The sequence below is a fragment of the Barbus barbus genome (assembly GCF_936440315.1).
Source record: "Barbus barbus genome assembly, chromosome: 17".
NCBI classification, from domain to species: domain Eukaryota; kingdom Metazoa; phylum Chordata; class Actinopteri; order Cypriniformes; family Cyprinidae; genus Barbus; species Barbus barbus.
In genome coordinates, this window is record NC_136745.1 from 28,010,474 (window position 1) to 28,036,901 (window position 26,428).

The 26,428-nt window shown below is 40.7% G+C and overlaps 1 protein-coding gene across 1 annotated transcript in view; it reads right to left on the reverse strand.

Annotated features, from left to right (window-relative positions):
* LOC306883044 (peroxisome proliferator-activated receptor gamma coactivator 1-beta-like) overlaps positions 1–26,428 on the reverse strand; it is a 45,445-nt gene that overhangs the window by 10,512 nt on the left and 8,505 nt on the right. Inside the window, exons 2-3 of the mRNA XM_079438110.1 lie at positions 2,433–2,618; positions 1,243–1,431 (exon numbers count right to left, since the gene is read on the reverse strand). Of these exons, the coding sequence (XP_079294236.1) occupies positions 1,243–1,431; positions 2,433–2,618 (375 nt within the window). The remainder of the gene's footprint in view (positions 1–1,242; positions 1,432–2,432; positions 2,619–26,428) is intronic.

Consider the following 26,428-nt stretch of genomic DNA (forward strand, 5'->3'; position numbering starts at 1 on the left):
TTCATGACCTGAAGGAATCAAAGATCTGGGAAGTAGATTTAAGCATTCCCTTAAAAAAGTACCATGGTATTACCAGGTTTCTGGACATTATCATGATGGTAATGCCATGGGATTCTTTGAAGTACACTACTGTTCAAATATTCGTTAAAGGTTGGTGAGATCATTTTAAAATGCTGTTTTTGAAAGAAGTCTCTTAGGCTCACCGAGGCTACATTTATTTCATACAGTAAAAAGGTAATATGCAAAACAATCCGTTTTTCATTTTAAAATAGGGATGTAACAATGCACCCCGAGCTGGTTGAAAATCAATATAAATATTAAACGAATCGTGATGTAATTGTTTATATGAATGTATCTGAACTGACTGTCCTCTGAACAGTTTAGATGATATTTTCTTTTCATCATGCCTCTGTTTAATGCATAATAAAGTAGTATTTAAATGTGGAACCAAGGAAACGCAGACCATTCTGTTTTTGCTTCAAATTTCGAAATTATACAATTTAATTTCAATCAAAAACTGTTCATGATGCATGAATGCAGCATCTTCCCTTTGGATCGTGATTAAAATGAGTGTTTTTCTCTAATTTTTAAATGGAAAGAGCACAGGCAAAGCCTTTGTTTATATGAAGAGATTTCTTTTATTTGTATTATCTATTTATTTGATTTGGGATTTGTTTTAAAATTATAATTTAGTTTTGTTATTTGACATATTTCAATTTGTCTGAGAAGTAATAAAAGGACACCTTTTCATTAATAATTTGTATTAAATCTTTGTTAAAAAAATTGTATTGTGAATCATTACATCCCTATTTTAAACTGTAAATTATTCCTGTGATGACAATAATCTTTCTGACCCTCAGTTTTGAATGGTAGTGTACAATTTCAATACCATGGTATTCATACACTGCCATGGAATATATCAAAGTACCAAGTTATTGCCATCTGATACTATCACAATACCATGGTATCGCCAGGGTGCTTTCTTATAAGGCTCAGTAGGAGATAAGATCAATGGGATGTGTGGGAAAATGAAAGCCTAGAAAAAGCCTCAAGTTCATAAAAACGGTGTCCATGTTCCACATCCCTGCCTGTGAAGAGGATTCTTGTTAGATCGGTTGCTTTAAAAAAAACAAAAAGCCCAAAATGAGAAAAATTCAGACCTGTGTTGCCTATCATACCCATGCTGTGGGGTAGTCAGAGGCCCATCCAAATCCACCTTAAACAGGAAGGAAGGGTTCTTACTAGAGATGGGTCTTCTGTCTCTGGGCTCAGAATTAGGGGCTCACTGTCCAAAGGGAGGTCATCTTCCTCCTCCTCGCCCTCCTCAGGGTCGTCCCCCAGCGAAGGGAACACAGACAGACCCCCGACTCCGTCCTCACCAATGCTGTCCAGGCTGTCTGTGAGGGCAGCGAGCAGTGCCGCATTTTCTTCCTGAAACAACAAGAAATAAATAAATGCAAGTGCTCTGCAAAGCAAAGATAAGGAAAATCTACACTTACAGAGCTTGTTTAAGTCTAGTGTAATTCTTTACCTCTTTATAAGACAGAAACAGTGGAGAATGACAAAGGTTATACATAAAAGAAGGGAAAATCGGGATTAAAACAGTTGCAGGCCAGACTCGAACCTGCAAAAGCCACATGAGCACCATGGCTCAAAATATCATCAGAATTTGCATTTGCACTAACCACTATGCCATGGCTTTGAAAATGTATAATTTCCTCACCTTTCATCTTTGAAACACAAATTATTCTAATATTCTTAATAATGTAATATTGCCCAGCCATTAAAAGTTCATGCAACCAAAACTTTCATGCATTAAAATGTACAAAAAGACATTTGAAATTTATTATTTATTAATTATTTTTTTTACAGAAAATATTGATGAATGCACATACATAGATCACATCGAATATGGTAAATAGAAGTTCAAACCTGCTTGTTTGAATGAGATGCATAAGAACCAGTGATGTTTATTCTGGCATAAATCTTCAATTTATCATATTTGATGTGCTCTATGTATATGCATCTGTTCATCATATGAAGCGATTATGTCTTTTCTGAAAACTTGGAATTAAGTGCTCAATTCATATCGATTCATTTTAAAATGTAAATTATGTCAGAATATTTATTTTTGGGTGCACAATCCCTCCCTAAGACTAATGTCCTTTCCCAAATTTTGCCCTCAGCCCTTACGGCCCTTCAAATCCAATCTTGACATAATTCTGAATGGTTTTCTGGGTAGTGAACACAAAAAGGCCTTGAGACTTCAACTTCATATCGAGTGCATCATTTTGGACGGTGACCTACTGAGGCCTGCCGTGATTACCGTCCAAACAACCAATCAGAGGGCAGAATTACGCATACCACTAATCAGCACAGGATTGTATAATCTACATGTGCACAATAAAGCAAGTACAGACGATGGCTCCCACCTCGAATAGCTCTGGGTCTCCGCCACTGTCCTGTATGGAGGCAGGGGAGTGATCTGAGCGCTCGTTGCACCAATGCAGCTCACTGAGGCAGTTCACTGAGTCAAAATCACTGGCGTCCAGCTGCGAGAGGTCAAAGTCAGGGAAGTCAGCATCCAGGCGGTCTGAGCAGACCTCCTCTTCCCCATACTGAGAACGAAAGGAAGAAAAAATGATAGGTCAAAAGGCCAACATCAGAGGACACATCTAAAAAGAACGCGCTCGGCTGTAAACGCTGGGAAATCAATAGACATGCCATCACTGTGGAGGTCCTGAGCTCGTAACAGTCGTCTGAATTAGTACTAACCCTCAGCACAACTTCATCACAGCTAATGAACTGAGAGTTGAAAGAAGACAAAAAGCTGACCATGTATTTAGCCACGGTTGCACATCCTTGAATTAAAAACCATAGCTATGGATTTTTGGGTTTGCGGCAAAAGAAACTGCTAAGAAATAGGAACAAGTCATGCAAAAACTGATGTTTTTCATATTTAGAGCGTCTGTGCTTTAATATGATGACAGTGTGTACACTTTAGCTGTTTTCATGGTAAAGCCCTCTTGTCTGTGCCTTTAAAGCAGCATTTTTGTGAGTGTTTTATGCTAAAAATAGTCTCAAAATGACTTTTCTCAAGACCCATTTCACGATGTTGCACTCCATCTAAGCACTTCTGAACATAAGAACATGTCTTACGTAAATGTCCCTTTGAAACGTGCGTCTGATTGGGGTCAGGTGAACTCAAATCGGCCTTCCATGAAACACATTGGTCGACCAGTTGTTCCGGCAACACACATGCAAGCTGATTTGAAAATATGCAGTTTTGCACATCCTTGATCACGTTTGATCGAGAAGAGAGAAGATAAAGTGTGTGTGTGTGTGAGAGAGAGATATATAATGAACCGAGCGTGTGTGTGTGTGTGTGTGTGTGTCTGTGTCAATAAGTACTGTGAGAAGGGAAGTGGTCTAAACCCCAGGGGTACAGCAGAAAACCACACATGCCTTAATATCTCCATGTGAGCGGAGGAGTTTGCATGTTGCACTGGGATCATTTTGCTAGCGCACCCGACCCGTGCCTGTCTGTTTGTGGACAGGATACCTGGAGGACACCTGGTGCGATGCTGCCTCGGTTTACAGGAGGCCGTGGCATGAATATTCTACAGGGCCGCTGCGATGCATTTTTGATGACTGCTTGCACGAATTCTCCCCTCTCTGTTTCACAAAGCTGATGATTGCACTTATTCAGTTCCCTTTATTTTCTTACACTAGGCCTGGTCGAGCAGGTGCGAAAACTTATAGGGCGCCATTTATGTCACTGTTTTAAAATGCAGCGAACCGCGTGGAATCAAACAGCAAAGATTTTACACACAGTCTCTAAAGCACCTATTACCAGCTGCTGAGCTCTGATGAAATGAGGTCACATACTGTAGCCCATACCTCCGCACCGCTTCAGCCCAATCTTATTATATCTGCAGTATTTTAATCCACCTCGCTAAGCTATTGTTGAAAAATTCTCCTGATGAAATCTGGTGTTGAAAACAATGAGACTAGAAAATGATACCAATATATATACCTAACATTTACCAGTTTAGGTATTGAATAAACAATATATTTAAATGTAATTTTGAATAACATTTTATAAACATTCTGCAATATTATAACATTGATTAGTCATGTATATATTAAACACTAACGTTTAAAAGTATGTGATCGGTAAGATTTTTTATTGTTTTTGAAAGAAGTCTCTTATGTTAAGCAAGGCTGCATTTATTTAATCAAAAATACAGTAAAATAGTAATATTGTAAAATAATGATACATTTTTTCGATGAATAGAATGTTCAAAACAGTATTTATTTGAATCAGAAATAATTTGTAACATTATAAATGTCACTATTGATCAATGTGATGCATCCTTGCTCAACAAAAGTATTAATTTATTTTTAAAAAAGCCCAAACTTTTAAACAGTGGCGTAATTAGTATGGCAATCATATTAATAATATTTAACAAAATAATATTTGTTAGTGTTATTATTTTTATCATCAATATTTTTTCATATGCTATTATGCAATGCACATATGTTTTGCAGTCTAAAAGATCACAAATGTATTTAAATTTTTACCTGCAAACAATACATCACATGTAATAAGAAAACCAATAAAGCAGAAAAGTGTGAATATGGTCCAACCTATTATCGGTTTGTCTGTGCAGTGTTCTTATGAAATTAATGCATGTTTAAATCAACGTCAGGAATCAGCAGGAAGGCTTCTGAAAATTTTAAATATTAAAAAAACAAAGAAATGCCTGCAGCATATTAAAGGACTACTTGAGAAGCCCTGAAGGTGTTGTGAATGTGCACACGTGTGTAACGTGTGCAAGTGTAATGAGGGTGTTCGCTCATCATCCAACACTCACACGCAGAGAGCATGCAAACACACACACTTAGCACTCTACGCATCCCCCTCACATGCCACTGACTCATCTCCATCCTTTGAGACCCCCTCCCCAGGAGCACAAGAGCTCCAGCTAATCAATCTTTTTATTCTCTCTTGCTCTCTTTTTCTGTGTTATGGAAAGTCTCAATATCAATCAATAAAAAGCTCCTTGGGCTCTGAAGGTTTAAGGTCACGAGCGTGAGCGTGCATGCTGCAGTGTAGGTAGGGCTGGGCGGTATGACCGTATATGCCATGAAACAGAAGAAGTGACTTTGCTTTTCCGGTTATACTGTCAGTATATCTGTGTGACCATCCATATATCAATATGTATATCAATTTCGGGTATATTGCAATACATACTGTTTACAGTGATATGAAATTACTCATATTGTGGTATATACATACCATAAAAATCTCGATCATACCACCCATCCCTATGCAAATGCAATTGGAAGCCATGAAGCTCCACTGCTGCTGACGTTCTGTAGTAACAGCATATGTGACCTCTAATCAGCTGCACACGCTTTCTGAAGGAAAGCAGCAGAGGTGCTGTCCACACGTGCTGGAATCTCCTGCATACCTCACACGCTGATAAAACCACCGGTTCACCCCATTAACAGAGTCCGCTGCACCCAGACCTCTCATGATCATCACGCTATTATGAGGCGACAAAATCCAGCCACATTTTCAATGCACCAAAAAAGGACTCATCCCACCAGTTAGCGCTAGACTGATGCTTTTAAATGAACAAAAGTTAATGAGCGTAGCTGACTTACTCAAGGCAAAAGTGGTAAAGACTAATTAGTGATCTGTATAGTCAAGAATGACCTTTCCATTCACTCTCCATTTAAAAAAAATGTTCCACAAATCTCTCATAACAAGAAAGGTCATTACACGCAACAATCAGGCAGCGAGGGGTGATTTGCGTATGAATTTGACGTGTACGAGTATGCATACTGAGCCCAAGTCCAAGGGCGCACCAAGATAACACTCAAAAACAAGCACGTATAAGTTTACTGCATCAGCATTAATAAGCGACGCATGGTACAAAACGCAACCCTAGCCATGTGGCCTAGGAGTACTAGATCTTCAGTACACAACCTAGGGCCCAATGAAATCTTTTTTTTTTCCTCCAAATTCTGTTTTATTCAGTTTTTTTCCATTTACAATTTTCTGGATTCCAATTTTTTTTCTGTTCTAATTTTCTAGACTCTGTTTTAATGGTTAAATTACGTTTTAGTAATCAAAATCATGAAACTTACACAATTTAACAGCATTTTATTAAAAGACTAACAACAATTACACTTTTAGGGCCCGATGAAATCCTTTTTTTTCTCTCTCTCTCAAATTCCGTTTTATTTTTACCAAATTATGTTTTCTATTAATTTTCTAGATTCAATTTGAATGGTTTCATTACATTTTAATAATGAAGAGCATATCTAATTGATTGATTTTAGAAAAAAAAAAAATCATTATTTTAATCATTATTTTATTTTTTATTTTTTTTCTCAGAAATAATGTGTTGTGTATGAAAAAATTCTGGTAAATAAAATATTTTTTCTGGTAAATATTCCTTATAAACAAATATTGAAAAAATGATGTTTCAATAATAATTTATTAGTAGTAATAATACTATTTCTGTCACAGTTTCTTCAAGTTAAACCAAACTTTTATTTTGACGGAGGGTAGCACTGAAGACTTTGAGTCTCTGTTTGTATGTGATATGACAATAGTTTTTCTCGAATGAAACTGTAAAATGCTCACCAACAGGCTCTCAAACATTTCTAGAGATTATTCATGTGCTCACACTGTATATTGAGGTGGCAGAGGCTGAAAACACTGTGAGCGTCCCACGCGCTTCAGTATGGGTATAGTATGTCTGCACCATTCATTCACACAAAGACATGCAGAACTTGCAGGATTCAAATTTAAATAGTATTTATGCTGCTTAATCTTCACAGACACTTCACTTAGTCAATATCACGTTAAATTCCATTTTTATGACTGGATTCCGTGCTTTCTGCATCGTGGAAATCGTAGGGCCCTCACAACCATGCAAGGCTGACCTACTGCTGACAGTGTACTGACATGTTTTCAAGCTAACTGGAGAATTTTATGAATACATTTACGGATAATTAGAGGCAAAGCATGTAAAAAGAAAAGACACAAAGTGTGACCTTTATAAGTTTGTTTGTCATTTCCAACTGCAGGGCGATCAAATGCAGCATCTGAGACACCACTGGGATTACGGATGGAGAGATAGACCGATTGATCCGAGCACAATTCAGTTACGCCGCTATTCTAGTGAAGCTGCAGGTTACTCATTCATTCCTTGCATTTACGAGCTAATAGGCTCTTATCTGGGTGCCCTGTTCCCTTTGAGCCTACTGCTATCTAAGATTTGTTATATATAGCCGTTATCCCCAGTCTCATGACTGGCTCTTACACAAGCTGCTTGTGACGGGCCAGGCTTTGAATGCTGGCCATGCCAAATGCAGATGGAACTAGTGGCTCTCTCTTAAGCTTACCTCCCCGGAAACAAAGATGCAGACATGCACACACACGGCCCTTTGAGACACATCCTGCCAGAGCTTATAAATGGATTCCCTCACGACTCAATCCATAAAAAACTTGAGTGAGGTAGCTAGCCGGCCTCAAACAGGATGGATTTTGTAGCACTGTTCCTCCAGTAGCAATGGGTTCATGAGGTGCAGCGTACATCATGTCGACCTCTTTTGACTGTCTGACCCTTCGCCACATGACTGTAAATGAAATAAAGATGTTAGACCGTAGTAAACAGAAACTACTGAATGAAACCTGCATCCCAATGCCTGGCTAAACTGAAACAGGAGCAATTAAGTTAGCTAGAGCTTTAAAGAAAAATGTTGCCAAGAGCCATACTGAAAACCCAAATTAACAGCAGGCCATTGGATGTAGGGCAGTTAAAGGAAGATCTGGGCCACTCATGTACAGTAGAATGAGACAGATAAAAGGCAGATTCATGACACCTTATTGGCCAGGAACCTTTCTTTTCTATCTATCTAGGAATTAACTGTCCACAAGCCCACTATCCCAGCAGGCCACCTTTCTCTTCCCCATTCTGAAGCCGGCCTAACCCTATAAATTTAGTGCTTATTGAACCCATTCATCCTTTAGACCTTTGCTAACAATTCCCATGTAGTACATTTCCTCATACTCTCTGTTAGACTTCCTAGACAAAGTTTCGTAATCAACTGTTGAGACATTGGTTGATGCAATCAAAAATGATAAAAAGTAACTCCTTGTTTTTTACCGCAGTTTGACCATGTTTTCACCCTTAACCTAACTGAGTCAATGGGATTGAAAGTATTGCATTGGGATTTAGACAATTCATGACCATTTAGATTCCAGTTCTTCTAAATTTCCCTTTTGACTTATCAGATATCCCACTTCTCAAATCCAGTTTAGAATCATTAACTTCGATTGGAAACATCCACTGTATAGATTTTTAATCACAAAACATCTCAGCATCAGCTTTGACAAGTCCGAGGCTGTGTACTGGAAGTTTTCTGAGAGGCAACCTAACAGCCACAGAGCCCGATTTTAATCCTGCTTAATTGTTTTCAGACTAGCCGTCAAACTCAGTCTACATCTTGTAGGCTGAGATGGGCATCAAGTGCAATCCAAGGACAACGTCACTGGTCCGAGTGAGACGCTGAGAGCTAGTGCCCTCGAACGCAACCCCACTTCAGCCAGGTAGGACAGTAATGAGATCTGATTAGAAAGCGGATTCTGTACTTAGAGACAGGGCTTTGATAGACTGCCAGTTCAGTTGTGACTTTAGATTCACAATGGAAATGGAAAATAGGCTTAAATGTTTAAAGGCTCCATGTCCAAGTCCCGGCTGGACAGAAGATCCACTGCTTTAAATGAATGCATCAATGTTTTGTTTGAAATCACCCTGTGTAAAAGGGTGTAAAACCCTCATAAACAAGTTATTTAAGCAATGTTTTATGGGAAATCAAGATGTATTTATTACATTCAGATTCTCCTTCTTTGGAGAATCAATCTGGACTTATCACCAGTCTACTTGTTCTTTCTGTCAATGCATGACTGATTATTCTTAACTGGCATCACTTTATAATCCATAGACACTAAAGACATGTTTGCAAGTCCTTAACAAGATTTAGAGGTGTAATAAGAAACCTACAAATTAGGAGAGGCCAAACATCACAAAGGTTCATTAAAAAAAAAAAAAGCACAAATAAAAATAAAATAAAATAATCAATCTTTAGAAATACTTAATTCGGTCACTCTGGCACGCAGTTTATGAAGTTGGTCAAGTGTTATGTCTGTAAGTCAATAAATGTTTTTTCATCTTTCTAAGGGATATTTCCAGACAACATTTTAAGACTGGTTCATTATAATGCTGTATAAACCGCAGCAGTAGTCTAGAGTTTGGTCCTCAGGTGTTATGTACTTCAGTTGAATGACAGTGCCACATTAATCGTAAATTGATAACATAATATTCATAACATTCTTAATTAAAATGATCCTCTGAGAAGAGCTAAAATAGGTATTCAAAAATTACCACAGACATTAAATATGGTAATGCTGCATCGCACCAATCATTTGGCTGGAAAATGGTACTATGCATGAATTGCATAATGCGTGAGGGGGAAAAAAAAAACTGTGAGAAAATGTGTGCGAGTTAGCTGGTAAAGGGGCCATAAGTGCATAGCAACTTATTGGCATTTTGCTGCCTGAATATCAGCATTGATGTCTAATTCATTCAAGCCCACTGATCTAAAAATAGGTGTTTTGGTTAGAAGACGATCCTAATAGGACAGGCTGCTGCCAGCATCCCTTCTTCCATAAAGTCATCTCAGAGAGTGGGCGACCATGGGGAGGGGTACAGGGATGCTCGAGTACTTAATAGAAAATCACAGCAACTGTTATTAATTTGCAGCTACTCTCATGCTCAGGCAATTTGCTATTCTTATCATGTCACATCAACATTGTGTCTCAGAGTCTCTCAGTGTCCACAAAAATTAATCTGTTCTGTAGTCATGCAATTAAAAAAACATTAAGGATTTGTAAAACTACATATTTTCAAAAACAACGGTAACACTTTAGTATAGGGACCAATTCTCACTATTAACTAGTTGTTTATTAAAATGCATATTATTAACATATTGGCTGTTTATTAGTACTTATGAAGCACATACACTCACTTAAAGGATTATTAGGAACACCATACTAATACTGTGTTTGACCCCCTTTCGCCTTCAGAACTGCCTTAATTCTACGTGGCATTGATCCAACAAGGTGCTGAAAGCATTCTTTAGAAATGTTGGCCCATATTGATAGGATAGCATCTTGCAGTTGATGGAGATTTGTGGGATGCACATCCAGGGCACGAAGCTCCCGTTCCACCACATCCCAAAGATGCTCTATTGGGTTGAGATCTGGTGACTGTGGGGGCCATTTTAGTACAGTGAACTCATTGTCATGTTCAAGAAACCAATTTGAAATGATTCGAGCTTTGTGACATGGTGCATTATCCTGCTGGAAGTAGCCATCAGAGGATGGGTACATGGTGGTCATAAAGGGATGGACATGGTCAGAAACAATGCTCAGGTAGGCCGTGGCATTTAAACGATGCCCAATTGGCACTAAGCGGCCTAAAGTGTGCCAAGAAAACATCCCCCACACCATTACACCACCACCAGCAGCCTGCACAGTGGTAACAAGGCATGATGGATCCATGTTCTCATTCTGTTTACGCCAAATTCTGACTCTACCATCTGAATGTCTCAACAGAAATTGAGACTCATCAGACCAGGCAACATTTTTCCAGTCTTCAACCGTCCAATTTTGGTGAGCTCGTGCAAATTGTAACCTCTTTTTCCTATTTGTAGTGGAGATGAGTGGTACCCGGTGGAGTCTTCTGCTGTTGTAGCCCATCCGCCTCAAGGTTGTGCGTGTTGTGGCTTCACAAATGCTTTGCTGCATACCTCGGTTGTAACGAGTGGTTATTTCAGTCAAAGTTGCTCTTCTATCAGCTTGAATCAGTCGGCTCATTCTCCTCTGACCTCTAGCATCAACAAGGCATTTTCGCCCCCACAGGACTGCCGCATACTGGATGTTTTTCCCTTTTCACACCATTCTTTGTAAACCCTAGAAATGGTTGTGCGTGAAAATCCCAGTAACTGAGCAGATTGTGCAATACTCAGACCGGCCCGTCTGGCACCAACAACCATGCCACGCTCAAAACTGCTTAAATCACCTTTCTTTCCCATTCTGACATTCAGTTTGGAGTTCAGGAGATTGTCTTGACCAGGACCACACCCCTAAATGCATTGAAGCAACTGCCATGTGATTGGTTGATTAGATAATTGCATTAATGAGAAATTGAACAGGTGTTCTTAATAATCCTTTAGGTGAGTGTATATTCGACATATTCTACATCCCTAATCCTACCCAATATCTTACTATTAATAATCAGCAAATTAGGAGCTTATTGAGGAAAAAAGTTGTAGTTAATGGTTTGTTAATGCAAGAATTGAACCAAAACAACTAGTTGGGTAAATGTCTAGTCGATTAAACAGTCTCGCAAGTGCTGCAAAATTAGGCCGGTTTTGGGTTTGTCTGACTGTGTTCAAAAATAGCTAGACAAATCTAATTTGATGCAGCAATCACCAAAGACATCCGTACCTATTGTAAAGGACAAAATTATACCTTAGGTCAAGACACGGAAAAAAAAACTTGAAGGGCAAAAGTAGGTTTTATAGTTCTTGCTTATATCATGGATGAAGGCTATTTATAACTTGCCATCAAAGCTAATCTCCTGAAAACCCACCTCTCAGACCCAATTTATGCAAAAAAATAATAATAATACATATAATTGTATACAATTATACTTTAAATTGCATATATACATAATGTTTCTTGTCTATGGCTGCTAATACGGACATCATCTTCATCTTAAAAATAAATGACATTCTGTCACTGTGAAACCAAAGCTCTCAAGGTCACTTACAGTTCAATATGCACACCACAGCAAACATGAAAGCATACCCAGCACTGATGTAAATATAGGCACCAGTGCATACATTAGAGGTCAATGCATGCCTGCAGTACAAAAAAAAACATAACTGGGAAATCATCAGGAGATCCAAAAGGTAGTCAGCAATTCTTCCTCTGCTTCTAACCTGGATCCATTTCACTGACACAATGAGAGCACTAAGCTCGGGTTTCAGAGCCTTGTATAAGGTTGTTGACTGGTGTCACATTTTCCTGCAACGCAATGCAGAGACCTTGTCACAAGACTGTTGGTGCGCAACCCCTCATTATCTCCAACGGGGGTCCGTCGCTCCTCAGACTGAGGTAATTTTACCTGCAGTCACGACTGTGTGTGAGGGGGGCTGCAGGACAATACAAGCACTGTTTCCAGGCAGAAACCAACCGACAGTATCTTAGGTAATTCAAACAACCAGAAAGAAATATCACACTCACCTTGATTACAAATTACCAGCTGACTTTGATAAAGACGTGAAATTAAAATAAGGTGAAATGCTCTCACTGGATTACGTGTAAAGCTGCTCTCATTGTGTCTAATGTGTTCAATCTGTCCAGCTGACGCAGACAGGATGAAAGAAATATGTTCAATTAAACCTGAGAGAGAAAGTTAAAAGAAGGTAGATGCAAAATGAGTCTTTTCAGACTCGGGTGGCCACAGACAGATCACGATGCCTGAGGAAGATGGCATCAGCCCAACTTGTTTCTAATTCACTGGGAGCAGTCGGTGTCTGAGCTCTTAGTAGATGTGCATGACTGTAATTAAATCAAAATGCTTTTCTTGCTCACTCTGCTCGAGCGTGAGGGCAGAAGACATTGTTTGGGATATGAAGGGCCGTCTAGAGTGACCATTCCCTGCAAGCCGGTAATAAGGTTAACCCGAGACTGTTCTGTCCTTGGCGGTTTTCTCTATGATGCTAGTTTCATACCTCCACTGTGTTACTAGACACCAACCCCATTTAGGAATCACAGCCTTATTGCACACACTACTGATTGGTGCATTGATGGGTGTTTAGCGGTAACACTGGGTTAATAGGATTACTTGCCACTTGTTTCCATCTGTCGCGAAGGTCATGAGTCTGGGTCAACCGATATCAGCTCACGACCACCACTAGGGGCCAGTCAAAACCCCTAAATCCTCAGTAAACAGTCCCTCTACATAACCATGTGCCTTGACGTGATGAAGAACACTTTATAGCAGTTATATATAGATGCCTGGTATCTATTTCAGAGCATGCACATAAACTTGATTGCCGTGTCAAGGAGAGACCCATGGCTCACTCCCGAAGGTCTTTGCCTCAGATAAAGAACCCCCAATTCCTCCTTTGACTGCATCAATAACTGAGTGTGCATCTCTAAGACTAAATATGGAAAAATAATTCCACTGCAGTGGTCCAGCGGTTGCTCTCCAGCTGTCCCTTAGGAGAATGTTCCAATGCAGCGAAGTGAAAAAAGGCGAGAGAATTAAACATTAGTTCCTGAATTCAACCAGGCAATGCACAGCATGGTGGGTATTCAAAGGGGACAAAAGAACAAGGCTAAGTGCGCTGGTGCTAAAAACACTGTCGTGCAGAATGTCATGGCTACCACCATTAATCTTGATCTCCACTTTCTCTCGCTGCTGGCCAAGAAATCGAGGTAAAGAATATTCCCATCTCTAATTTAGGGGGTCACTCTGCAAGCACAGGGTTTGTTTTGAAATCCAAGAATAGACCGAAATGCCGAGGTGACCTTTGCTTCCTGCATCCATTGGTTGAAAGGACAGTTGTTCAAGTCGCACACGGAACTGCGCAGCAGTGCTCTGATGTGAGAGGTTGTATTAAGAAAGCAATACAAAAATATTAACAGGCCTAGTCACAAGTAAAACTTATGACCATTGTGAATATATAAGATGGAACAAATGCCGTTTTGGCTGTTCAAGTCAACAAAGACGCAGTCACGTTTTGAAGAGGATGCACAAACATCTGCACAAGCAAGGTACCATGTTGTAATTCATACTAAAGACGTAGACCAGGGATAGCCAACCCTGCTCCTGAAGGGCTACTGTCCTGCTGCCTTTCAACACACCTGGCTGTTATGTTCAAGCATTCCTGAACAACTTGATTAATTGGTTCTGGTGTGTTTGATTGGGGTTTAAGCTAAACTCTGCAGGATGGTAGCCCACCAGGAGCAGAGTTGGCAACCCCTCATGTAGACTGTTTCATCAACAATTTCATCCATAGAAAACCTACCTGGCAAATGCATCCATGCTCCTAATTTTCTATCCAATGAGGCAGTGTTTAGCTTGCTTAACCTTCTCCCCGAATACTCACTGCTGACCTTCTGAGTCAGCACTGTTGCATGTGGTCTTCAGGCAAATCTTGAGTGGCACACGGGGCATCTCTGCGCTGGCTTTCTGGGTGAGCTCTGAAACGGGAAGATGACTCACCCTGAATTCCTAATGCTCAAACAGAAGGCAAAGCCATCTGCCAGCCCTCATCTTTAAGCCATCGGCAAACAGCGTTTGTTACTGTGCGATGTTCTGACATGAATTGTAAGCTAAGTGTGGCATCTTCTGGCCTCCACGTGCTGCTCGTCTCTGAATCTGAGCAAATGTTAAACAATGCTGATCGCTTGCTTTATTCCAATAAATGTTGGGTTGAAATATCGAACAGACTACAAGGGAGTGTTTCCAAGAAATTTAGCACTAACAAACTAACTGCTAGTGATGCTGACAGCATTGCAGGTTTTTGACTGGTGGAATGTGTCAGCAGTGACAACAAGCTGCATTCGAACATTAATGTATTAGGGTTATTAAGGGTAATTATGGTGGGGTGAGTTTCCCTCTGTGATAATGCGAGGGAGCTGTCATGTCAAGGACATTACACCAGCATAACACATAAGCTAGACTCATCCCCCAAACAGACGTGGGACTGAAGGTTGTATCAGATGCAGTGCTAGGAATCAGCCCATAGAAATACCACAGTCTGCTTAATGATTTTAGCAGTATTCTTACTATGTGAAATGGCAATTTCGTCATCCACACCCATGTGGATGTGTGCAAGGTTAATCAGTTCCCCAAAGGATTTCCAAATCCTTTACTGTATTACACAGGATACAACAAACCATTAACTTTAACCATTAAACAATTTATCTGCCTCTATATCTGACAGTTTTGGCCTGGTGAGGTTCTCGGGGGGATAGCAATTCACCTGCTTCATTGTTTTCTTTCCTGAAGACAAGAATTCCAGAAGCATTTCCAAACACGTATGGAATGTTTGTGATGGCAAAAATTCCACAATTTTCCTTTTTGCTATAACTGCCATATGTATTCTATGACGTACCCAACATCTTATGATGGAAATAGAACTTCTTTCTTCCCATGTGTGTCCTACAGATGAAGTGTATTGATATTGTTTCCTTTCATTACTTGAAACTCGTTATTTGGCAGAAAGGCTATTTGAGTAGTGCAAGGTCTGAGGGCCCCTCATAGCATTTACACTCTGTGTACTCAACCAGGACAGTTCAAAGCCACACTCATTCCAAGTGAATAAATTGCTCCCTTTGACAAATTGTTATTAATTCTCCATTTGGCAGCCCACCAAGACAAACCCTTCCACCACATTTCTGGGGTAATTTTTGTAACATTGTGCATTCCTTGTTTCCAATCTGATCCTTTAGTGGCCAAATTTGTTAAAAATCAGAAAGCCTAAATCTTTTTCCCTAACATCATATGTTAATGAATATACATGTAGAGTTCTCTGTGCTAAATGCTTTAGGTGTTTGTTAGTCTATCAAAAGCTGCAAGGTATCATTCTGAAGCCAGACTGTTGGTCTGCCACCTGTACTCTTTCCTCAGTGTGAGTGCGAGTACATCGGATTTGTACTCCATATCCCTTGACAACCCGCAGTGTTAGTCTCAGCATTCCTTCTGGATAAGGTCAGGTCTTTTTTGGTGCAAATATCAGGATCTCCGGCTTGGGACTACATGGGTTACAGATCTCTCCAAATCTGTTGGCACGGCAGGAGAAAGATTCCAGTATTAGAGTAACAATACCTGACTTCAAGCACAAAACCCCACCAACCACATTTTAAAGTCCACCCTGGGCAGTATCAGATTAACATGATCTCCTCCTCTGGCAGGACCCATTAATAATAAAGAATAAAAGAGCAGGGACTGAATACATGTTTTATTCCAAACAGCACAACCTTCAGTGTATTGTGCATCGCTTTGGCCACATAATAAAAGCCTTTAATAGCTCCTAATACTCAGCTGATCTCACACTGGGCTCTCAAATGGAAAACAAAGAGCTTTAATTTAGCGAGGGCTAGTTTGTACTGTGTAATCCACCGGCCTTACGCTCTCCCCTAGAATCCTGCATAGCTTATGTTGCGCTGCTGTGATAAGGAACACAAAAACACACAAGGAACTTGTTCATCTTTGAGGATCTAACATCAGTGAAGTCAGAGAGTAAGCGCTCAAAGGCCACCAAAAGAAAAAGGAAAAACCTTTAATTGGCTTTGATCGTGGGCTTTCAACTTCCTTGGCAGCTTTTCATCTTGGATGGCTTTGTCGGGTTGTAGTGTGATGACTGAGATATTCCCATTGTGCCAAACTCCTCTGACCCATTCATTGTTTCACAGTAATTCAATGAGGTTTGGTGCGTTTAGCTACTGATGCCCAAACTTGTTGCTGAGAAACTGAAGTGGAACAAGGCCAAGCCTGGTAACCGATTTACAAACAAATCCACAATGGTTCTTGAACGTGATTAATCTCGACCCATTCAGTAATTCTGCATTCACACACTCAAGACTTCAACTGGCTTTTCATGATTGGAAAAAAGTCTTTCCACTTTTTCCAAAGATGCAAGGTCTGTTATATGAAAAAAAGGTTATGTCACGCAACACACTAAAAATAATATGCTGTCAGTGCGATCACACGTCACATCATTTGAGTGCTGTCGACTACACGCTGAATAAGTGAAACATTATTCGGCGGGGTTCAGGCCATGTAGCTTTTTTTTCAGTCCATGACGGAGGAAGTAACTGCAGGTGTGTGAGTCCTTCCATCTGACCAAAAGAGTTGTAGAATGAGTGCTTAATTCTTTCAGCGGTCAGTTACTGCCTTCGCATTTTACCAGGGTCCTCAATTCAGCTGCTTTATTCTAAGAGAGTGAAAGGCTTGAGGCGGCGCTCTTGTCCTCAGCCGACCCACGTACACATGACTGAAGTGAGAGCTGCATGAGGCAGAGGTACGAGGGAGTGAGGGGCAGAGGGAATTGGTGAAAGAGCAAATGCTAAAAGGAAGGAGAGATCAGAGCATCAGCAAATAGAGAAGCAAGTAGGCCAAAGCAAAAGCTGGATGCTTTCTATGGACAGTTTTTTCTCTCTCACTCTATCTCGGCACCATTACAAGGTGCATCACGTTTGTTCTTTCACAGCTCACTGCTTCTGTTCTCTCGCTTTTTCTTTTTCCCCCACATCGCCAATCCTCTTCTCTCTCTTTGGCATCACAGAGGCAGTTTGTGAGCTGCTATCTGCAGCGCTTGTGTCTAACAGACAGCTGTCGCCTGAGGTGACTCCAGATTCCCTTTTGGGCTCCCAGCCCAAAGCGGGACATCACCTACCGACATTCTGCTGATGCGCACAAAGCGTCGAGGGCAAACTCAGTGCAAGGACGGCATGTGCTCCGTCGCGTGGCAGCCAGATCTGCATTACCTGTCCTTCCGCCGTCTGGTAAGAGTCTTGAGAAAGTGTTCCTCTTCCCCCAAGACCTATTACACTTGTACGGCCCAGATTCATTGTATGAGGATCTCACGAACACGTCATCTCCTCTTCCCACCGTAGTCTCTCTGGACATGAGCCAAAACAAATCCTCGGTTGATGCCATTCTTTAATCTCGTCCTCCATCATGATTATCAATTACGCCATTGGAAGTCACTTAATGAATATTAACACATTGTTACACCTGAAAAACGAAGTTAATTAGACAGTGAAATGGATGGAGAGTGCCTGGAGAGCCCTTGATAGAAGAAAACAGAACTTAAGGCCAGAATATGCATTAGAGCAGCTGATAATGCACCAAATGACTCTGTAATTACTGTGCCCATAAATGACTGAAATGTAGAAACATGAACTGCTATGAAACTATGATCGAATTACTCAATATTTCCTCTGTGTTGGTTTGAACACCCATCACAGTTGTAATGTTGAATGGTTATTTCATTATAGACGCATTTAATTAAGTAAAGTGCCCTTCCAGGCATCAGAGGCCTGCCGCTATCCTCTTGCAGCCATACGACCCCTTTCCTCAAAAAGCCACTGGTGAGCTTCATTACTTCATCAGTTTCTGAGCTGCAATTCACTCAGTTAAGTAATGGCCACGTCAACAGTCATCTGAGGAGGCTCACATCTTTTAAAATTGCACAAAAAAAAAAAATCAGCAGCGTTAGCAGAGTATTCATTTGCTTTCACTTTCCAACCTTTGTTCGTGTTATCTCTTCAGACCTTTGGTCACTATCATATCCGTATCTTCAAAGTCAGAAGTAATAATTCTAAAATATGTCAGCAGTTTTTTGCTAACAATACAAGGATGGCTTTGAATCTCATGATGAACAAATGCAGATAACACGGACTGTAAAACAAGACACAAAAGTAGGGAAAGGAACCGCAAAAAAGTAACTGTTACAGTTCAGATTCCACTCAATGATTTCAGTTCCTTCACAGCTCCATCAAAAGTTTGAGAACTTTAGAAGTAAGGAATAGATATTTTGTGAAATGAAATGTCATTGCCTTAAGATAATTTAAAAGTTTGTTTAATATAAGTTTTATTTTTTACATACTCGTTTCCCACCCCGAGACGTAAGATTTGCACATATAAACCAACATACAGCAAAAGCGTTAAGTACTTTGTGTGCAATAAATCCAGCGGCTGCCGGTTTGGTGAATGCCACAAGGTCATAACAGATTCTGTTCTTTCCTCCTGAGCGCGTGCTATTTATGCCTGTCAAGGTCTGGTCCATTGACACGCAACAGAATCTATGACTCTGCCCACACTTCTACTCCCTGTCCACAATGAATCCTGTCACTCACGCACTACGCCAAACTCGTAGCTAATCCTCCTTTACGATCCGTAACTGCCATTCCGGGAGCTCTTAGGATCTGTCTCAAACCAGGATTTACTAACCTGTTGCTGTAATTACTTTAGCTTACCAACCACAATGCACATATGATATAAAGGCTGACTATGATTATGCATTATGTAGGAAGTCTTTTCACTATATTACTTTATTTAAACACTAGCTGAGCGCAAGCATGTTGTGTCATTTGAGCTTGAAACTGTGCACAGTAGGAGAGATTTCAATTGAAAGTGTGCTCAAATGACAAGCCCTCAAACACAAGCCCCCCGGCTACTTGCCAACGTCTAGCTGGGCTTCTGCCAGCACAATCAGCAGAGATGTCCTTGGGAGCCAAACACAACTTGAGGAATGCCTCTGTGACACAACATCACCGAGCTGCCAGGTCATTACTCACCTCTGCTAGTACTGCACTCATCATCTCAACCTGGTAAATCACCACATGCCCACAATACAGCCCTCCACCTGCTCGCTGCAAGACCTTCAACGATCAGGGGATGTGGTCAACGTGTAAACAAATTCACACGTAATTTACACACTCGCGACTTGAGTTACAGCCCTAAGATTCCCAACCCAGCCACATTGATTCCTGGCCGCAGCTTGCTTGCAGTGTCTGTATCGAAGTGATAACGGATGAAATGAAGCACGGCGCTTGACAATCTGCCTGTTTCAGGAGGCCATTGTGCCGTTCTCGATGGTGATCGGCCTGCATCCGTTTATTTTCGGTGGCTGCGAGTGACATTTGGGTGCTTTTCATTAGCGAGAGATGTGGAGAGATGCGCTACCTGAGACACAACGGACACCTGGGGGAAGAGAAGGGGAGGAGGGCTGCCTAACCCATATTCACCTCAGACAACAGAGGAGGATTGTCCTAGATGCAGCATAGAATGCAATGTATCAAATGTATAAAAACAAAGTAGCATGCTTATTTGCCTTACTTTGCAAAGTGGGCTAAGGGTCTAGAAGAATCTATCAAAATAGAAGTTGTAAAGGAAGATTAACCAAATGTCAGGAGATAACCAGTGCTTAGTGGTTAAGCTCTAGCAGTTCACAGGGTTAGGAAGAAGTAGGTATTACACTAGTCTTTGCCTGAATTGGCCTCTTCAGTGCCGTTATCCTCTCTGAACAGGAGCAAAATGACTCTTAAGCAGTTCCTATTAAAATTTCCCTTAGACCATTACTAGAAGAGGCTAAAGGTTAAGTACAAACATCAATTTGGTAAAAATATACTTTTGCCTGCAATCTGTTAAGTTAGCATTAAAACTAGGGGGAAAGGCTGATGGGAAGACATCAGTGCCGAAAACTTGTTTATACAGTCAAACAGTCCTATTGAAACAGCAATGTCACTGATCTGTGTGGTCGGCGTGCATGTGACTTTTGAGTTCACAGTCACACAGCACCATATTAGGAATAAGTACTGGATTGAGTCAAATAGAGACAGAGCATTAGTTTCTAAAAGCGACAACTACAGAGCCTCACGGGAGAAGGTGAAATACAAGAAACATTGCGTCAATGGGCTCCAAAACAGACGCAGATGATAAGCGTCATGTTCTATCGATGCATCTGCTATCTAATCGTATGCAAAAGCACATGTGCTCCTCCGTACGAGCAGGGGTACTTTGAACTTCACAGCTGTCTGATCAAAGGGGATGGTCTTTTGAGTTTCCACAAACAACCAATTCCCTGCTCTGTTGTCCCAATCAGCGCCTTCAAATTCAATCACGCCAGATTACATCCTGCTATAGGGAGCCATAACACATGTAAATATAATCTGCCAGACAAAAGTCGAAGGGCTATGAAACACCTGTTCTTTTTGATGCATCTGAACCCCTCAGTGACGTCCCTTTTCATCCCGAGCTCACGTCTGAAAAACTATGATAATTCAGCCTTGAAAAGAACCTGACCCTGGAGAGGATGGGAAATGTCCATCTCCCTCTTCTCATAACCACGAAACAGTGTAAAACTCTGCCATTTTCAAAAGCTCTGCAGTAAATCTCTAACAGGCAGGTTCAAACTGGATCAGGCTTTGCGACGAAAGCTGCAGAAGACCCTAAAGCTCGCAGTAAATAATACGAGACGGCTGCGAGGTGCATCCCTTCCGTCTAATGACTGACAGACCTCCCGTTCACCTGATTGGACATCCAGTGGGAGATTTTTCCAAACAAGACTAAATCTGTGGTCGTCTGGATTGCTCACGCTGGGGTAATTAAAGCACCAGCAAGTGTCAACGTCTGAATGACCCAAGAAAATTGAGTTTTTCAACTTCCCTGTCCATGATTCTTCATATAAAGGTCTCACATGGCATCTATAGTGCCCTATGAAATCAGTTTTATCCCCTCTTTTAAACATGTAAAATTACTGTTTACTATACCCTATGAAATACATTTGATTTTTTTCTCAAATTCAGTTTAAGTTTTACCAAATTCTGTGTTATCCATTAATTTTCTGGATTCCATTTTAATTGTTTCATTAAATTTTAATAATCAAAAGCATCTCTAATTTACTGATTTTGTGCTAAATAATTTTTTGTATAAATATTCCTTAAAATAAAGTTTTAATAATTTTATTAGTAGTAATACTATCATTACATTAAGTAATATATCTCTATCACAGTTTCCAAACTGATGGGTATTTTGACGGGTTGCTGTGAAGACCTTTAAGTTTCTGATTGTATATGATATGATGATAGTTTTTCTCAAAAGAAACGGTAAAATGCTCATGTTACTCTCAGAGAAGTTCTAGAAACTATGTTTATGTGTTCATGTACTGATATATTGAGGCAGCAGAAAACAGCATGTGTGTAGTTGACTAAACCGCGCGTCTGCGCCATTCATTCACACAGAGACACAGAACATGCAGGATTCCTATTTACATAGCATTTTTTAAGGCATAATATTCACAGACACTAGCCTATGTCACTTCTTGATTTCAGTGTACTGACCAAATTTTAATTTATTCTTCCAAAATTCTGTGACATTCCGTGTTATACATTAAAATTCTATATTTCGACTGGATTCCGTGATTCCGTCCAAGTCCACATCGCGGAAATCACAGGGCCCTGCATCTATTTCACTCTGTTTACAACTCACAGCTTGTGTCTGAACATGTAGTAACAATATGGACTCTTTCCCGCATCCATATAAGAGATAAGAGCGGTTGCAAAGCATCGTCGTGTTGTGAAAGCCCTCTGGGACTTTGTGCCACGCACAAGTGTAGAAATGGCCTGTGAGTAATTCATCTCCAAGCCCTCTTTACTATATCACCCCACTCATCAGCAGATTACCACACCCAGCCATGGTTCCCATCGTCACGGCACAGACTAGTCGTCCTCTGCGTACAACCGGTGTTTCCGGTCGGCCCCAGCTGAGGTGGACCTCTGGGGTGCATCTTCTCTGGCACTAACAGCCATGCCATTCTACTAATGGCTCCCTCAGGCACCTTCCACTGATAGCAGTGAACTGTGCATGTCTATTCTCTTCTCCCTATGTGCTTTTAATGCAAGAAAAGCAGTGTCTGATACCAAACCCCTGTGTAACGCTTTACATATTAATGTGTGTTACACACTGTAATGAAAGCGAAACAGCCCCTCCAGTCCCGCGGATGCTCCACCGAAGGTGCCGCTTAAATCAGGAAAGTTCTGTGTCACCTTAAGAGCAACTTGATGTATTTGTGGAAGCGAGTGGGAGTTTACATCTTTACGCTTTCTGTCATTGTGAATTAGTGGGCGTCAGGAATTGTAGGATGCACTTATACTAGTCAAGAGCTCTGCAATTGGAAAACAGGGTGGCGTTTTTAGCATTCATTTGCACACAGACGCTTCCTGCCCATGCAATTAGATATTTATTTTTATACTTGTATATTTTTAAACAGACACTCATTAGAATTATTTTAGCGTTGTCTTTAAGCCCATACAGGCATCCAGTGTTGACAGCTCTGCGAAGGTGAGAGCGAAAACTCCTTCAAGTCCCCAACAATCCCAGCTTGTGCGTCTTGAAGAAACAAACACTCTAGTGTGCCTCACCCATCCTAATGACCCTTCCGTAAGAGACACCCCCAAAAACATTCCAGTCACTCCAAAAGCTAAAGACAATTCTGTTGTGACGCCAGCAAAACAAAGTCGTACAATTCACATGAAAGACCATCACTACAACCCCTCCATGACCCGACTTCTAAGTAGGCAGGATTATATGAGCTACCACCAGTTGGAAACTGTCCCGTATCATGTGATTGGGCTCTTGTATGCCATCATGCTGGCTGCCAGAGTCTGTGGGCATTTAAAAACTCGGATTTCCGCTTTAAAGCAGGGAATTTGACTGGAAAGCATAGTTTCTGAGATGTAGCTTGAATCTGCAACACAAATTTTGCATTGTGAAATCTGCAAAGCCTGTCTGAAGACTGAAAGTAGAAAAGAACAAAAGAAGAAAACACATTTAGAGACCTGTCATAAAAAGAGCATCTGAGGGTGAACTGTTTTCTTTGGGTGAAATAACCTGAGGGAAATACATTCAAAGAAATCAATAACCCATCATGGGCAGGTTAACTTCCTCCATGAACCTCCAGCAATGTTTGTCTTCCTCATGAGAGAAAGAACTCAGACTTCTGCTTCATCCGTGATGTGAAAATACGTATGTAAACTTCATATTACTAAATTTAGATCAGGTTTACACCTGATATTTCATACTTAGGCCCAAAATGACATGGGTTTGAGCTCCTCAAGAGGTTAGGTCCTGACAGACATCTTCTAACTAAATCCTCCACATGAATCTGGTTCAGTAGTATCATAAAGGCAAAGCAAATATTCAAATGACTGTAATGAAAATGCTAATGTAACCCATTGAGGTTACTCCTGCATTCGTCCAGAAACAGAGTCTAGAAATAGGGTCACACACAGCTGCGCCGCATCAGGGGAGACTCTGAAAAGCACATAGAGTACTGTGAAAGTACATGAAAGGGCTAATGGAAAAGGGGGAAACACATTCTGTATAGTGGGTAGAATTCAAGTGTTTGACATAGAATAAAACTGACTTTTCTCTAGCGATTGCTGATATTTTGCCCTGTGGCAATGAACAACTACAGTATCCAGAGCTTGTCTTAGATAGTTTATCTCACTCTGTCTGTTTGAGAAGGGCTGCCTAAGCCACAGATGGACACTACACTTTTGCCTAGACAATCACTGTATAACTGTGCATGCAAATGGGGGAACTGTGGATTTATAATTCATATCAGGGAAACATGCTGCTGCAAGTCAAAATTTAACGAACATCATCATGTAGGCCTCTAAAAATCAGCCATCCATTCACTAATCTAAGTACCACAGTAGTGCAATATTTTTAGACATAGTATCATGAAAATTCCATGTACCCTGTATCTGGTAATTGTTTAGTAACATAGTTACCATAGCACTGACTTGTGTTACAGTGAAAATCTCTAAAAATTCATATAACAAGTTAACTTTACTTGAGAATCAAAACGGCATCAGATATTAAGATCTGCACTTGCAGATTTTTTTATCATTTATACTTAAAGACCCTTCAACACTTCTATTAAAGATAAATTATCTGAAAAGTTTTAATATCTTATGCAGAGTTGTTTCTCTAGTCAATTTGTCATTTTAAGGATGTTTTTATATTTTAAATGGTAAATACGACAAAAAATACATATATCCAAATAAAAGTTTGTGTTTACATAATATGCATGTCATGTGTGAATTGTTTATATTCATTACGTATATATAAACACACACTTATTATTAGGATTATTAGGAACACCTGTTCAACTTCTCATTAATGCAATTATCTAATCAACCAATCACATGGCAGTTGCTTCAATGCATTTAGGGGTGTGGTCCTGGTCAAGACAATCTCCTGAACTCCAAACTGGATGTCAGAATGGGAAAGAAAGGTGATTTAAGCAATTTTGAGCGTGGCATGGTTGTTGGTGCCAGACGGGCTGGTCTGAGTATTTCACAATCTGCTCAGTTACTGGGATTTTCTCGCACAACCATTTCTAGGGTTTACAAAGAATGGTGTGAAAAGGGAAAAACATCCAGTATGCGGCAGTCCTGTGGGGGAAAGTGCCTTGTTGATGCTAGAGGTCAGAGGACAATGGGCCGACTGATTCAAGCTGATAGAAGAGCAACTTTGACTGAAATAACCACTCGTTACAACCGAGGTATGCAGCAAAGCATTTGTGAAGCCACAACACACACAACCTTGAGGCGGATGGGCTACAACAGCAGAAGACTCCACCGGGTACCACTCATCTCCACTACAAATAGGAAAAAGAGGCTACAATTTGCACGAGCTCACCAAAATTGGACGGTTGAAGACTGGAAAATGTTGCCTGGTCTGATGAGTCTCGATTTCTGTTGAGACATTCAGATGGTAGAGTCAGAATTTGGCGTAAACCGAATGAGAACATGGATCCATCATGCCTTGTTACCACTGTGCAGGCTGGTGGTGGTGGTGTAATGGTGTGGGGGATGTTTTCTTGGCACACTTTAGGCCCCTTAGTGCCAATTGGGCATCGTTTAAATGCCACGGCCTACCTGAGCATTGCTTCTGACCATGTCTATCCCTTTATGACCACCATGTACCATCCTCTGATGGCTACTTCCAGCAGGATAATGCACCATGTCACAAAGCTCGAATCATTTCAAATTGGTTTCTTGAACATGACAATGAGTTCACTGTACTAAAATGGCCCCCACAGTCACCAGATCTCAACCCAATAGAGCATCTTTGGGATGTGGTGGAACGGGAGCTTCGTGCCCTGGATGTGCATCCCACAAATCTCCATCAACTGCAAGATGCTATCCTATCAATATGGGCCAACATTTCTAAAGAATGCTTTCAGCACCTTGTTGAATCAATGCCACGTAGAATTAAGGCAGTTCTGAAGGCGAAAGGGGGTCAAACACCGTATTAGTATGGTGTTCCTAATAATCCTTTAGGTGAGTGTATATATATATATATATATATATATATATATATATATGCTCAAGTAAACATTTTCTTATTGAGTCTTTGTAGCAGAGAGTGTTTATAGAAAGTGTCTAGTGTGCATATAGTGGGGTGAGTGCGTTACTACAGGTGGTTTGTATAGCCCACTCACCTGTGTGCAGCACAGAATTGCACTTAGGAAAAGTTGTGTGTGGGGGGGAGGGCAGAGGGGGACAGGGAGATTGGAGTTAAGAGCTCTTACAGCCTGGGGAAAAAAAGCTGTTGAGCAATCTGACAGAGCGAGCTTTGATACTCCGGTGCCTTCTACCTGATGGTAGGAGCTGAAAGAGGTTGTGGGAGGGGTGGGTGGGGTCTTTCACGATGCTGGAGGCCTTGCTGGAGCATCGTGCAAGGAA